At 39.3% G+C, this 14100-nt stretch overlaps 1 protein-coding gene across 1 annotated transcript; it reads right to left on the minus strand.

The window, feature by feature from the left end:
- Positions 1-11715: 11715 nt before the first annotated feature.
- On the minus strand, positions 11716-12645 carry LOC112169734. The gene is made up of 2 exons (XM_040508010.1): positions 12567-12645; positions 11716-12479 (listed from the first exon to the last, which is right to left on the minus strand). The coding sequence occupies exons 1-2, from the start codon at positions 12634-12636 to the stop codon at positions 12136-12138; spliced, it is 414 nt and encodes a 137-aa protein (XP_040363944.1). The 5' UTR covers positions 12637-12645; the 3' UTR covers positions 11716-12135.
- Between the last annotated feature and the right edge of the window lie 1455 nt (positions 12646-14100).

Consider the following 14100-nt stretch of genomic DNA (forward strand, 5'->3'; position numbering starts at 1 on the left):
ATCGTGACAAAGCCAATATGTGTCTAAATCCAAGAGATCTTCTCTCATAACTTTTATTGGATTAATATATAGCTCGAATAGTGACATAGAATCCACTAGAGAGACACATAAACTTCTCTAAGATGTGCCTTTGTTCGCAATCATTAGAGGCATTGCAAAGGTACTCACTTCTGTTCTCTACATGCGTTTTCGCATGGAATCCATTGGCTATTTATAGGGTACGATTTGCCCTAAGAGCGTAGAGAGTTTCTGTGACAATAATCAAGGTGTCATTTGGCAAGTGGAACTTGGGCTATTCCATGTCCTTGAATTAATACCGATGGCCCAGCCATCGTAGTCACAAAGTAATATGCTTAGAATCAAAATGGAGTCATAATGAAAAGAACTGAAAATTTTATTCATAAGCCAACGGAGTTACATCATTGTCTCTTTGACCAAAGAAAATCTAATCCAAAATGCTAGCTAATGCAAAACAATGGTAGTCGTCTAACTTCTTTCGGTAATTCCAAAATAAATGTGACCAGGTGAGTAGAGAGATGTCGGTGGAGCAAGGCTCGCTTAAGTACCACTAATCTCAGAACCTTCCTAGACATCACACTTACTTTGGGTGAGCCTACTTTGAAGAAAGACTAAACCATTGGCATTCACTACAAAAATATATGGCAATTGCCTATTACATCTCTTGGGAAAATAAAGACTTAAACAAAATTGATGATCTATTGATCCCAACCAGATTTGTAGTCTTCAACCCTTCACTCTAGATCATCTTCTTGATCTTCTTGTTCCACATAGTGAGTTTCTCTTGCTTCACAATATGCTTTGTAAGCGGTGAGAATTTCTTCACGAGCTCTACAAATGTGTGCCCACTGATCAGACACTCCACATCGAATACATACATCTCTTTGCTCAAACTCCATTGACTGAGGCGCTTTGAAAGCGTCATTTAGATGGCTCTTAGTGTTGGTGGCACCACCAACATGGCCAGAGGCATTGCCTCCCTCTCTCTTTCCACGTTGACCTCTTCGATTCTATGTTCACCTATTTTGGTGATTACCTTCCCAAGTAGAGCGATTATATGGACTAGAAAGTCCAGAAGTATCCCTTAGGTTAGGGTTTCACTCTTGGTGCCTTCTCTTAGGGGCGCGACTATAATTGGATTCCAGAATATGCTCTATTTCCACCGATCTCGAATTATAGTTCTTCACAAGGATGTTGTCTTGCTTTTCAGCGACATTCATAGCTCCAATGAGCTCATGAAACCTTGTGATCCATCCTGCAGTAACATCAATTCGATAGTTCTTAGCAACCATCAATGTAGAGACGGGGAAGGTAGAGAGAGTCTTCTCAATCAACATCGCATTTGTGATCTCTTTATCACAGATGTCCATAAAGGATTTAATACGAAGTGCTTCCGAGTTGTAGTCAAGAACTGACTTGAAATCACAGAAGCGGAGGTTATGTCATCTTACTTCTAGGTCAGGAAGCAGGGAGTCATGGATGTTGCCAAATCTTTCTTTGAGTGAGACCCACAGCCTTCTGGGGTCTTCTTTATTCATACACTCGTACTGGAGCGAATCATCCATATGACGAGTCATTAGGATGATGGTTTTGCCTTATTTGTCTCTAAGGCTGCTCTATTTGCTTCTAAAGCTTGAGCTTGCTCAACAGTTAGCACGTCTTGGCTAGGCTCAAGAATCGTATCTAGGCTTCCATTGGCCTTGAGATGCTAGAGGACATCACGAACCCACCTGTGATATTCAGAGCCAGTTGTTCCAAATGGAGCAAAGTCCAATTTGTTCAGGTTACTAATCCTGAAAGAGAACAAGAAAAAGGGTTAGTTTCGAAGCGAAAAAAGCTACCACAAAAACATATAAAATTTCTGAGCGTAGTCGCTTCCAAGAAATTCAATTCCAAGAGGTATTGGATTAGATCAAAACAATGACGTAAGTGGTCGATCATAAATTTTCTACAAACTCTAAGTTTGGAGATCTCAACAAGCTCCAAGCTTGGAGTGAGCACGAACCCCCACAGTTCTGCTTAATTAGGTCTCCCCTATGATGAAGAAGGGGGGGGGTAGAGGAAGGGAGTTTGCAAGTCCCCGAAAAAGAAGAGAAATTGAATTTAAACTCTAAAAAACGGGAACGTTTAGTAAAAAATACCTTGAAATAGGTCGCCGGAAAATTTGGTCGGAAATTCACCTGAAATGTGGCGTTGACCTATGTTGACGTGGCAGATGATGTGGCAGAGTTGCTGACGTGGCGGATCTGATGTCAGTGGGCTTTGACTCCTTCTGGGCCGTTGACCTTTGGGCTTTGACTTGATGTGTGTGGGCCTCTCTATTTTTTTTTTCTTCTTCTCTTCTTCCTCCGTCAGTGGGCCCCTTTTTTTCCTTTTCTTTTTCTTTTCTGCCTAGCACGGGGCACTCTTTCCTTATCTTTCTTTCTTTCTTTCTTCTTTCTGGGCCCACTCTCTTTCCTTCTCTTTCTTTATTCTTCTTTCTGGGCCTGCTCTCTTTCCTTCTCTTTTTTCTTCATCTTTCTGGTGAAGTGGGCCGTGTCTCCTTAGTCTGGGGCTGGGCAGGCTGGAACAGAGGGCAGGGATGATCAGAGATAATTTCTGGGAGTCCGGCGGTTTAAGGACGTGCAACATTTCATCAAACCGGTCCAGCAACTTTCCGGCTAGTTTTTGGCATTATTTTTCCGGTTCCCGGATTCCGGATTTAGGGTGCTGTTTGTGGCCAGATGTGAAGGTAGAAATCGGTCTAGAAGGGCACGAACTGGCAGGATTCTTTTTTCTCTTCTAGAGGCCGATTCGGTACTTATCCGGCTGGTTCTGGAGGTGGCGCCACCGGTTCTGGACTCCTGGGATTGAGGGCTTCAATATATGCGGCGGTGGTTTCCAGGGTTTAAAGGCTACAATTTTAGGGTTTCAGGGTTAGGGCTTCGTGCTGATAACGTGATTTAGGGAATCAGAAATTGAGAGAAATTTGCTGTGTATTCTCATTGATAATAGGGACCTCTTTATATAGAGGATTATAAAGCATAGAATCTGAATTATACAAGGAAATTGTACATTGAATAAGAATCTAGATCCTTCTAATGTAACCCTATTACCACTAGGTCAAGTAACCTAGAGTTTGGGCCAAACGCAAATTAGGGTTTTACTTGAACAAGTTGTTTATTATATTTTCTTGTCTTGCAAATTGTAGACAGTACATCTTCTTGGTATATATTTTTCTTTGGTTCATTGGTATCTTTCAATCTTTCAAATTGAGAGTTGTTCCCTTGTTTCTTTCTTATTTATTATTTTTTTTTTTTTGATGCACCTCCCCTTCTTTGAGAGTTGTTTATGTTGGTTCTACATGTCTATTTTTTGTGAGCCAATTAATTGTACCATCTACAAGCATTAGTACTGTTATTGCTAAGTCAATATATAGTTTCTTTATTTGATCAGGTCCATAATGGTTTTGAAATTCTATCACCAACTGATGTAGAGGTGTGCATTTGTGAGAATATATATCAGATACTCAACGTTCTAATGATTTCCAAATTTGCTATATTTCCTGGTTCATTATTAAGCTAAGATCTAACAGTGGGATAAGATATGTATGAAGATGTCTAACTACAACGTACAACTTTGCACATTTCCATCTTTATATGTATATTAGGGGATTCTCAGCCAACCTGGTTGAAAGCTGAAGCCTTCCCATTCATATAGCGTTTCATTCTCTTTTATTTGTATATATACTACTCATAGGTGTATTAGTGTAGAGTAGTTTTAAGGCTTAGGTTTAAAAAAAAGGGATGCTCCAAAACCATGAAGCTAAAGCCAGAAACTTGGGCCTTAATCTGCCATTCAAACAGCAATGCATGCCATTGAATGGAACCGACCCAGTTTAACAACTATCTTACAATTGTGTTTTGAGTTACCTTTACCCTTTGGATACGTCTTATTCAGGGTTTTTACTTCCCAACACTTCAACAAAGTCAATAGTTAGGTAAGCAAATTCAGAACAACTTCATAACTTATTGCTCTACCTACATAAAAGTACAATTCCACATTCTGCAGGTTAAACACAAATATAATTGTTTCTGATCTTATTGTTTCTTGTGTAGCATGTAATCTCTTAAGTCTTACCTAATGGAAATCCAATATGTTCTTGATGATATATTTATCATTCCATTGATTCAGTGGTATGGATTTTTCAGGTCTTCAAAAGTAAAGGTGCATTAATTGAGTGGGTCCGTGCTGTTGGAAGGAAGAACAATCTGGTGATTATCATTTGAAGGTCTGATTCAGGAAATGTCGGGAATAAAAAAAAGAGACCAAAATTAAAGTTTTGTTGCGAGCGTGGTGGTGACTACCAGCGTGTTTTAAAGTTTGATGCTCAAAAGTCTTATAAAAAGAGTCAGAAACAAACTGATGGAGATAGTCAAAAGAAAAGGCATCCTAAGGCTAGTGGTACGAAGAAATGTGAGTGTCCATTCGCATTGAGGGGGATTGACATTGCTGGGGATGAATAGACATTGGAGGTTATATGTGGTGTACATAACCATTCTCCTTCTCAATCCCTTCATGGTCACTCATATCCCGGACGCTTATCTAAGGAAGAACATGCAATGTTAGTGGATATGTCAACTAGTTTGATGAAATCCAAGGATATTCTTACTGCTCTCAAGAAACGGGATATAGATAACGTAACAATTATGAAGATGATATAGAATGCCAGAAGAGTACATCGGACGAAGGTTATGGCTGGGAGATCACAAATGCAATGTTTGCTACATAAGTTGAGGGAACACAATTATGTTGAGCATCATAGGAGTGAAGGTGATATTATCACTGATTTGTTTTGGTGTCATCCTTATTGTCTTCAGATTTTCAGTACCTTTCCACATGTTCTTATCATGGATTGCACCTACAAGACAAATAGATATTGTTTTCCTCTTTTTGAGATTGTTGGGTTGACATCTACTAAGAAGACCTTCAATGTTGTATTTGTTTATATGCCAAGAGAGGCAGAAGACAATTACACATGGGCTTTGAGTAGATTGAAGACTCTTTTGCATGATGACTGTACTCCGGGTGTTATTGTGACTGATCGAGAATTAGCACTAATGAATAGCATTAGCAAATTATTTCCTGGTTCTCGACATCTCCTGTGTAAATGGCATATCAATAAGAACGTGATGAAAGAGTGTAAGAAAAAGTTTGCAACAAAAGAAGGGTGGGATGCATTTAATGGTGCTTGGAACACTGTTGTTAGTTCTACAACTGAGGGTGAGTATTAGAAAAATCTCAAGGAATTGGAGTCTAAATTTAGTACATATCCTAATGAACTTCAGTATGTGAAGAGCAATTGGTTGGACAACTACAATGAATGATTTGTGGTTGCATGGACAGATACTTGCATGCACATCGGTACCACTACTTCAAATTGTTAATCTTTAAGCTCTATTTCATTTTCCCTATATTATAACAAGACATTTATTTTACGTTATATGCCATAAATTGGGTGGTTCTAGTTGGACCTCCAAATTTAATACTTGGACCTCCAATTTTTTTCAATTATTAATAGATTTTGTCAAGTCATATGAAAAGACAAATAAGGACAAAGTTAGAAAAATGGAAAGAAAAAAAAATACTCCTTTTTTTTTTCTTTTTTTGAAAAGAAAAGGAATTACAACAAGAAACCCCTAGGACACCCAAGGCTAGCAGAATCCAGAAGCAATGCGGACAAGGCCACAGTCGGAATGGAATTGAACCAAATCTTGGGATTGGAAAGATCATGACCCATTGAGGATTTGAGGTGATAACATCCGCAATGAAATTGGCCTCACGAAAGACATGAGAGAAGGAAACAGCATCAAATTTCGCAACAAGGTAACTAATATCAGCGATCAAGGATCTGATTCTCCAAGGAGTGGCACAAACTCTATTAATGCAATTGATAATAAGAAGCGAGTCACCTTCCACTTGAATTTTTGTGATGTTATGACGAAGCGCCTGGAGAAGGCCATCTTTGAGAGCACAACTTTCCGCAATAGGAACTGACGTGACACCAAGCTTATGGGCACCCGCCAGGATAGGCCTACCATTAGAGTTCCTGATAATGAATCCCGCAGCAGCCCTACCGTGAGCTTTAACCGAACCATCAAAGTTGAGTTTAAAGAAGCCAATAGGAGGAGGTTTCCATATGATAGGATTGGTTGAAGAAGAAGAAACTGTCTTTGAAGCAGGCTGATTGTTTCTTATGTAGTTGTAGCCAACTGAGGCAGTTGAGAGAGTGATGCTATTTGGGGAAGCAAGAGAATTGTTGAAAATGAAGTTGTTCCTTGCCCCCCAAATTTGCCAGCACAACAAAATACAATCTTCAATAGTGGTACAGGACTCTTAAAAAAAAAAAACTCTTCTTACCTTCCTCAAATATAACATTCAATTAAATTGTTTTTTTTTTCCCGAAATTTCCTTATATTGTCATATAGTTTTATAATTACCTAAAATAATTAAGTAAAAATAATAATTTCTATACTAAAGTAAATTCAAAACAATCTGATTTGAAATTTCCTTAAACTATATTAATTGAATATTATGATATAGTTATTACTTATTACTCGATATTTCAACCCAAAATCCATGAAATCCTTCTTTTAGCAAATTCAAAGGAATTCCAGGAACATATCAAGATCGAGAACCAACCCTCTGATTAGTTTTGGTGGAGGAGAGATATACTCATAAGAGAACAATATCATGTGATTTTGATTCATTCTTTTTCTCATGGTTGAATATAGAGATAAAAAGTAGAGTAACAGATTATTGTATCTCATGTTCAAGGGTGTTTTCAGAGCTGGGCAAAAAACCAATTTGAAGTTAAAAACCGACCGAACCGAAGACCGTAACACTGAAAATGCAAAGAACCCGACCGAACCGGATAAGAACCGGGTCGGCCTCGGTTTTATTTCTTGAACCGACTTAAACCGAGCCAAACCGAAAACATATAATACAATTTTTTTTTTTTGTAATACCTGTCCTAATATTACTTGAGGAACACGGTTCTAACTCTACTCCCTTTCACACTCACCCAACTTAATTGAAAACCCTACTCCCTTTCTCTATGCGACATTTCTTTTCGCTCTCCCTTTCACCCTGCCGCTCTGGCGATCTCAGCTCTCACCTCTCTTCCTTTCTTCGTCTCATCCTCTCTGACTCTCTTCGTCTCACTTAAGCCTCTCTTCCTCTCTTCGCTCTAGGATATCTTGCCTTCTGGTTCGCGGACTCACTCAACCTCTCTGGCCTCCACGCTTTCAATCCAGATCTGAGTGAGTTGCTGCTTCGTTTATTTATTTTTTTTCGTTTTCATGTGAAAGACTGAAAGAGTATGAAGATGTATGTGATAGCCCAAACGGTTGACTAATTTCAAATTTAGGGTTTTCTGTTTTCCAATTTCAACTGTTGCACAGTTTATGTGATGGGTTTTTGAGTAAAACGATCTATTTAAGTGTTTATATTAGTTTGTTTATGAGTAAAGCGATTTGTTTATGTGATGCAATGTAAGGACTCTGATTTGGAATTGCTTTGTTTATGTTACTATGTTACTAAAGCGATCTGTTTAAGCTTCTCTATTTAAGCTTCTTTATTTTGTGACTTTGATTTGGAATTGACATACTACGGTTTTTTTTTTTTTTTAAATAAAATAAAATAAACTGTTGATGCAGATGATGGATGAATCAGTTGAGGCTTACCCACCGCTCGTTGGGACTGAGGTCACTGGGAGCAGCATTGGCACTACCCCTGCATCTAGTGCGACTGTTCCCCCTACACTTCCACCTCCTGCTGGCCCTGCAGCCCCTTCTTCAGATGTGCCTCCGGTTCAGTCTGCTACAAGAGGGAACAAAAGCATTGCATGGGAGCACTTCACGCAGCTGTTGAATCCTGATGGTTCAAAGATGGTGAAGCTGAGGGCCAAATGCAACTACTGTCCGCAGACTTAATTTTGCCACACGAAGTCCAATGGCACGAGTTCGATGAGAACTCATATGCTATATCAGTGTAAGAAGTGTCCCCTTTACATTCCCGCTAAAAATCAGAAAAATTTAGTGTTTGATTTGGTAGATAATGGGAGGAAGTTAGTTGCACGATCTTTTAATAATGATGTGGCGAGGCAAGCTTGTGCTAGGATGGTAATTAGGGATGAACTGCCCTTTAGCTTTGTTGAAGGCAGGGATTCATTGATTTCATGAAGAGTTGTCAGCCACAGTTTAAACTGTTGTCCCGTAGGTCAATTGCTAGAGATATTTAGGATCTCTATCAATCGGAGAAGACTAGGATCAAAAATATTTTAGCTACTTATGGTCAAAGAGTGTCCCTAACCACTGATACTTGGACTTCGGTCCACAATATCAACTATATGGTTCTCACAGCTCACTTTATTGATGATGAATGGGTTCTGCACAAAAGAATCCTTAATTTTTGTGTGATACCGAACCATAGGGGCAAGACAATAGGGTAGCTAGTTGAGACTTGTTTAATTGGGTGGGGAATAGAGAAAATTTTTTGTATTGTCATTGATAATGCTTCACCTAATCAAGTGACTTTAGATTACATGAGAGAAAAGATAGGAAATTGGAAAGAGCTGGTCTTGAGTGAGCAGTTTTTACATTTGAGGTGCTGCTGCCACATCCTTAACTTAATTGTTAAGGATGGAATGGAGGAGTTAGATTCCTCAATTGATGGGTTTCAGAACTGTGTGAAGTACATTAGGTCAAGTCTAGCTAGGTTGAAAAGGTTTCGGAAGTGTGCAGCTCAAGAAAAAGTTGAGCATAAGGGTGGGATAGTGCCCTTAGATGTGTGCACTAGATGGAATTCGACTTATTTCATGCTAGAGATAGCTATAAAGTATCGGAAAGCTTTTCTAAGGTTGGAGGATGAGGATTCACAGTTTGAATCCTATTTCAATGAAAGGGTTGGTGGGAAGAAAAGAGATGGACCTCTAATTGGTCTTGATTGGGAGAAGGTTGCACTGCACGGCTGGTCAAATTTTTGAAGATATTTTACGATGCAACTCTCAAGTTTAGTGGGACAGAAGTTGTTATCGCAAACCAGCCATTGCTTTGGATGTGCACCATCATCGGAGAGTTTGACAAGAGTATTAAAGGTAAAATACTTCATTTATTTATGTTTTGTTAGTTGTCAAATTTTCTGTTTTTATAAAGTAGCATAACTAATTGCACCATTTTTATTTTTACAAGGTGATGACCCTTTGCTTGTGAGCATTGGGACTTCAATGAAGAAGAAGTTCAACAAATATTAGGGGAGGCTTGAAGAGTTGAACAAGATCCTTTTGATAGTTGTGGTGTTGGATCCAAGGTTCTGTTTTTATTTTAGTTCTGTTTTGGTATTGCTGCTGCACTTTTTAAATGTGGTATGGTACTTGAACACAATTGATTTCGTATTAAATTGCTGCTACACTTGTATTTTGGTACTTGAACTTACTGTTTCGTGTTAACAAATATATTCACATTTTGCTTCACTTTAAAATTTAGTACGGCTGGTTTGCTTTCACTTTGAAATGCATTGATATATTGCTGTACTTTAGTCTATGGAGTTATGTTTCATAACTAATAGCACGATTTTTGTTTTGTAGGTACAAGCTGCTGTACTTGGAATATTTTTTTCCAAAACTGCAGCAAGACAAATCCTTGGTGGCTTCGATGGTGAATGAAGTCAAGAGCATGTTTCTGCAGCTCTTCGTTGAGTATGCAGAAAATGATCTGGAGGCGGCACAAGCGTCTTTCTCTGCAACTCAACCAAAGTTTGATGCTGGAAATGCAAGTTTGGTTGAAAAGGACAGCCATGCTACGAGCATGAATGAATTCATGAAGCTTAGGCAAGAAAAAGATGTCGTCGAGATAAAGAATGAAGTTGATAAATACCTGCTAGAACCATCGGGGGACCCTTCAAACCCATGCTTTCAAGTGTTGGATTGGTGGAAGGAGAATTGTGCTAGATTTCCCATTCTGTCGCAGATTGCAAGAGATGTTATGGCTGTACCTGCATCAACAGTAGCTAGTGAAAGCGCCTTCAGTCTTGGAAAAGAGGATTCTTGATCCATTTAGGGCAAGTTTGACCTCTAAAATAGTTGAGGCACTTGTTTTTTCAAGTGATTGGTTGAGGGCAACAAGTAAACCACTCTTTAAGGAGCCTATTAGGGTTGAAATGGAGCAGTACGCCGAGCTGGAGAAGATGGAAGCAGGTAAATTACTTCTATTTTGGTACTTGTCGTTTTAAAATTTTTGTGTGCAGTTTGAGTTTGGGTGTTTGTGAATTTGTTGAAAACTTGAAATTTGATATTGTGAAGATGATGCAGATTCTGGTGTAACAAATGTTGATGATCTACCCGAAGAGACTGTGATGGGTGAAAGAAGCTGCTTGTTGAAGACTTTAGGAAAAAATTCTGTTTACTACCCTGTACTTTTAGGGGTTCGTCAGTTTAGTCCCTGTACTTCTAATTTAATCAGAAAAGTCCTCAAACTCTCCAATTTGATCAAATCGAGCCATTTCCTCACAATTCCGTCAATTTCCACTGTTTAGGTTGCTGACGTGGAACATTGCCGTCTGATATGTCAGATTTGTGGGACCTTCCCACGTGCAAAATTTCCAAAGTACCCCTTTTATATATCTCCACCCCTTCATCAAATAGAACCAACTGACCAAAGTTTCCCTCCAATTCTTGAACATCAGTTTCCTCTAACAAAACCCAAAGTGCCACGTGTCACATCATGATTGGGCAACATTATTAAGTTGCCAAAAAGGACTAAGTCGTGACATTGAGCTTAGTCTGAACATGTTTTGAAAAGGACATCCTAACAACAAGAAGCACGGGTTCATAACATAAAGTCATAACAACATAAATTTTGGCATCCAAAAGGAAAAAAAAAAACAACATAAATTCATAGATTCATAGATTCAAATGCATCCACTGATGTTCATAATAACCAAAAGATACATCCAAGTCCTCTATCCAATTTCATCTAATAGCAAACCCATGAACACAACACTACAATGCAGCTCTAACTTGACAAAAGCAAAAAAACATAGAGCCTTACAACAATATATCCCCATAATCTGTTCAAACACCATATCTAACAAAAAAATGTCATGAGTTTGCAAATACCAACAGATTGCACGAAAAGGGTTTACAAAATAGAATTGCAGGGCTTGCTAATGTGAAATTGGAGTTCAACTATTTCCCACCTCCTATACCTGAGTTTTGTCTAATTCTTTGCGAGGTTCTAGTTGGGTTTGCAGCCTTGGTGCTAGATGCTTGAGAACTTTGTACAGGCCTTGAACTGGCAGGTGGTGGTGGTACACTCCTTGAGCCGATTGGGGCAGATTTGGTTCCTACTACTCTTGAGGCCTTCATGGAAGCCATCTTCTTCTACACATATGGTAATTCATTGCAAGTAATTGAGTTAAGCTAAAATGAGTCGAGTACACACAAACACAGTGAAAAAAATGAGCTAATCATACCCTTTGATACTCGGCTGTTTCTTTGGCTTTCTTCCTCAATTCATTCTTTGTCAAGGTTGTTTTTTTCCCCTTCTTGGTCTGCTGGAAGTAACAATAAGGGTTTGCACAATCTCACACTTAAAAATCATCGAAAACAACATTTAGGTTATACAATTACCTGAGTTTCAGAACCCTCCCTGTTGTTTAGCTTCCTCCTTTTATTAAGGGCAGAACTTTTCTCCTTTGGTGGCAGATGCCGATGGCATGTCTTCATATTGTGACCTAGGACCCCACAATTGCCACACTTTAGTGATTTTTGTACTCTTCCTAGTTTAGTACCAGATCCCTGAGCTTTCTCTGAAGAGTCTTTAATCCTCACAGTTTTTGGTCGGCCCGGCTGTCTTGTATATTGGGGAGGTAACATTGCTGGTCCTTCACCTCTTAACCAAAGATCCATACCATTAACAGGCATTATGAGGTTGCTGTATATTGCCATATAGGTCTTCTTGAGGTAGCATTCAGCAACGTAATCATCCGGGTCCTCCCTCTTCTGGAAAATAGACGAGACTGCATGTTTGCAAGGAATTCCCGACAAGTCCCACCTTCAACAAGAGCATGTCCTTAGATTCAGGTCCACAGTATTCTTAGAGCCACCAAAGTTCTCAACTTCAGCTTGTGACCTCCATTGAAGGTAGAAATACAGTCTGTAGCGGCCTTCAACTTATTCTTTTCAAGTGTTTTCCTTGCTTTGGGGCACATGTTGCCATGGTAAGCTTGCATTTTTGCCCTTCTAAGCTGAATCCTTGTCATTAGCTTCACTCGGATTTCTTCAAACATGGACAGAGGTGGCTTACTCCTAGCGTCTCTTATCCATCCATTAAAACTCTCGCACAAGTTATTGATTAGAATGTCACACTGCTGTGCAGTGTTAAAGAAAGCCTTGCACCAATGTTTTGGGGGCCTTTCAGGTTCTGCAAAACAGTTAGCAAGTCATTGTGTCAATAAACATTCATGCATACATAAGCTGAATACAAATAAGAAGCCAAAACTACATATACCTTTCATCCAATCATATGCCTTCTCATTCAACTGTTTCATATCTTCCATGTCTTTTAAATAGAAAGGCATTGTGGTTGCTTTAGCACACTTCCACATCTGGTCCTTATCTGTTTCCCTGGAAATAACTTTGTGAAGTTAGTCCACATATGTCTCGCACAGAATCTGATATGTGCTAAGGGGACCACGTCATCAAAAGCAGGCATCAATCCCTTCTGTTTGTCACTTATAAATGTCCACCCGGCTCCACCATCATTGATATCCAAATCTTTTCCCAATAACTGCAGAAACCAAATCCACGAATCTTTAGTCTCATTCTCCACCATTGCATATGCTATGACCCATGTGGTGTTGTTGGCATCAATCCCAACGGCTGTCAAGAGTTGCCCTCCAAAAGCACTCTTTAGATGAGCACCATCTAATCCTATAACAGCCCTACAACCTGCCTTGAATCCATTCTTAAGGGCCCCCAGACATATGTACATTCTCTTGAAAATGGGCTAGCTGCTTGAGTGTGAGAAATCACACTTAATATCTATCGTGGTTGCTGGGTCAACCCGCTACAGCTCTTTGCCATAATCTGCCAGCCTTGCAAATTGTTCCCTAATAGAGCCCTCCAATTCCAACAAAGCTGCCCTTTTAGCCCGATAGGCCATTTGCTTTGATACCCTTGCCTTGATCTTCGTAGACATGGTCTGGGCAAGAGAACCTGCATATCAAACACACCAAACATAATTGAAGTAAGTTTGGTACACAATTAAACCATTACAATTCAAATTCAAAAACAAGTATATATTCACCTGTGTTCCAGTTTTCATTAAGCTGAATCTTGTCCTTGAATTTTGCAGTCAAGTATCAAGACCTTACCATTGTGTTGTTCCACTTTCTTGTGCACTTGTGCTCACTTTCATATGTCTTGATCATGAGTGTGTTCTCATGTTGCATTTTTGATGCATAAAGCTCGAAGGGGCAGTCATCCTCCTTGCATATCACTCTTAATCTTTACTTGTCATTTTTGAGGTACACGGATTCCCAGCCACCTTGAATTGCTTTCTCCCTTAATGCAGCTCTTAATATCCTTACATTAGCAAATATCATCCCTTTGCAGAACTCAGGTTTCTTCATGTCTGTGTTCGGGTTAAATTCTGGGAATTCATCTTCAGGCTCCCCATCAGAGTTTACGGCAGGTCCCATTCTCTCTTCATCCGAATCCACATTAGCAAACATGTCCTCATTGTCCTCCAAATCAGCATATGCATCTATGCTCCCCAATACAGATCCTTGACTGCTTGTTCATACACCATCTTCAGTTTGCTTTCCACCATCTGCTCCTTGACTTCCTTCCATACCCTCTACATCATCATCATCATCATCGTCATCATCATAATCTATACCATAAGGGTCATAATCTTCATCATCCACCTCAGGGTTGTAATCATCATCATTATTCCCATCAGATCCATCATCTTCTTCATCCTCTTCATTATCTTTAAACCCTTGTCCACCATAACTTTGCATGAAATCTAGGATGTCTAT

This window comes from Rosa chinensis, chromosome 6 (genome assembly GCF_002994745.2).
Source record: "Rosa chinensis cultivar Old Blush chromosome 6, RchiOBHm-V2, whole genome shotgun sequence".
NCBI classification, from domain to species: Eukaryota; Viridiplantae; Streptophyta; class Magnoliopsida; order Rosales; family Rosaceae; genus Rosa; species Rosa chinensis.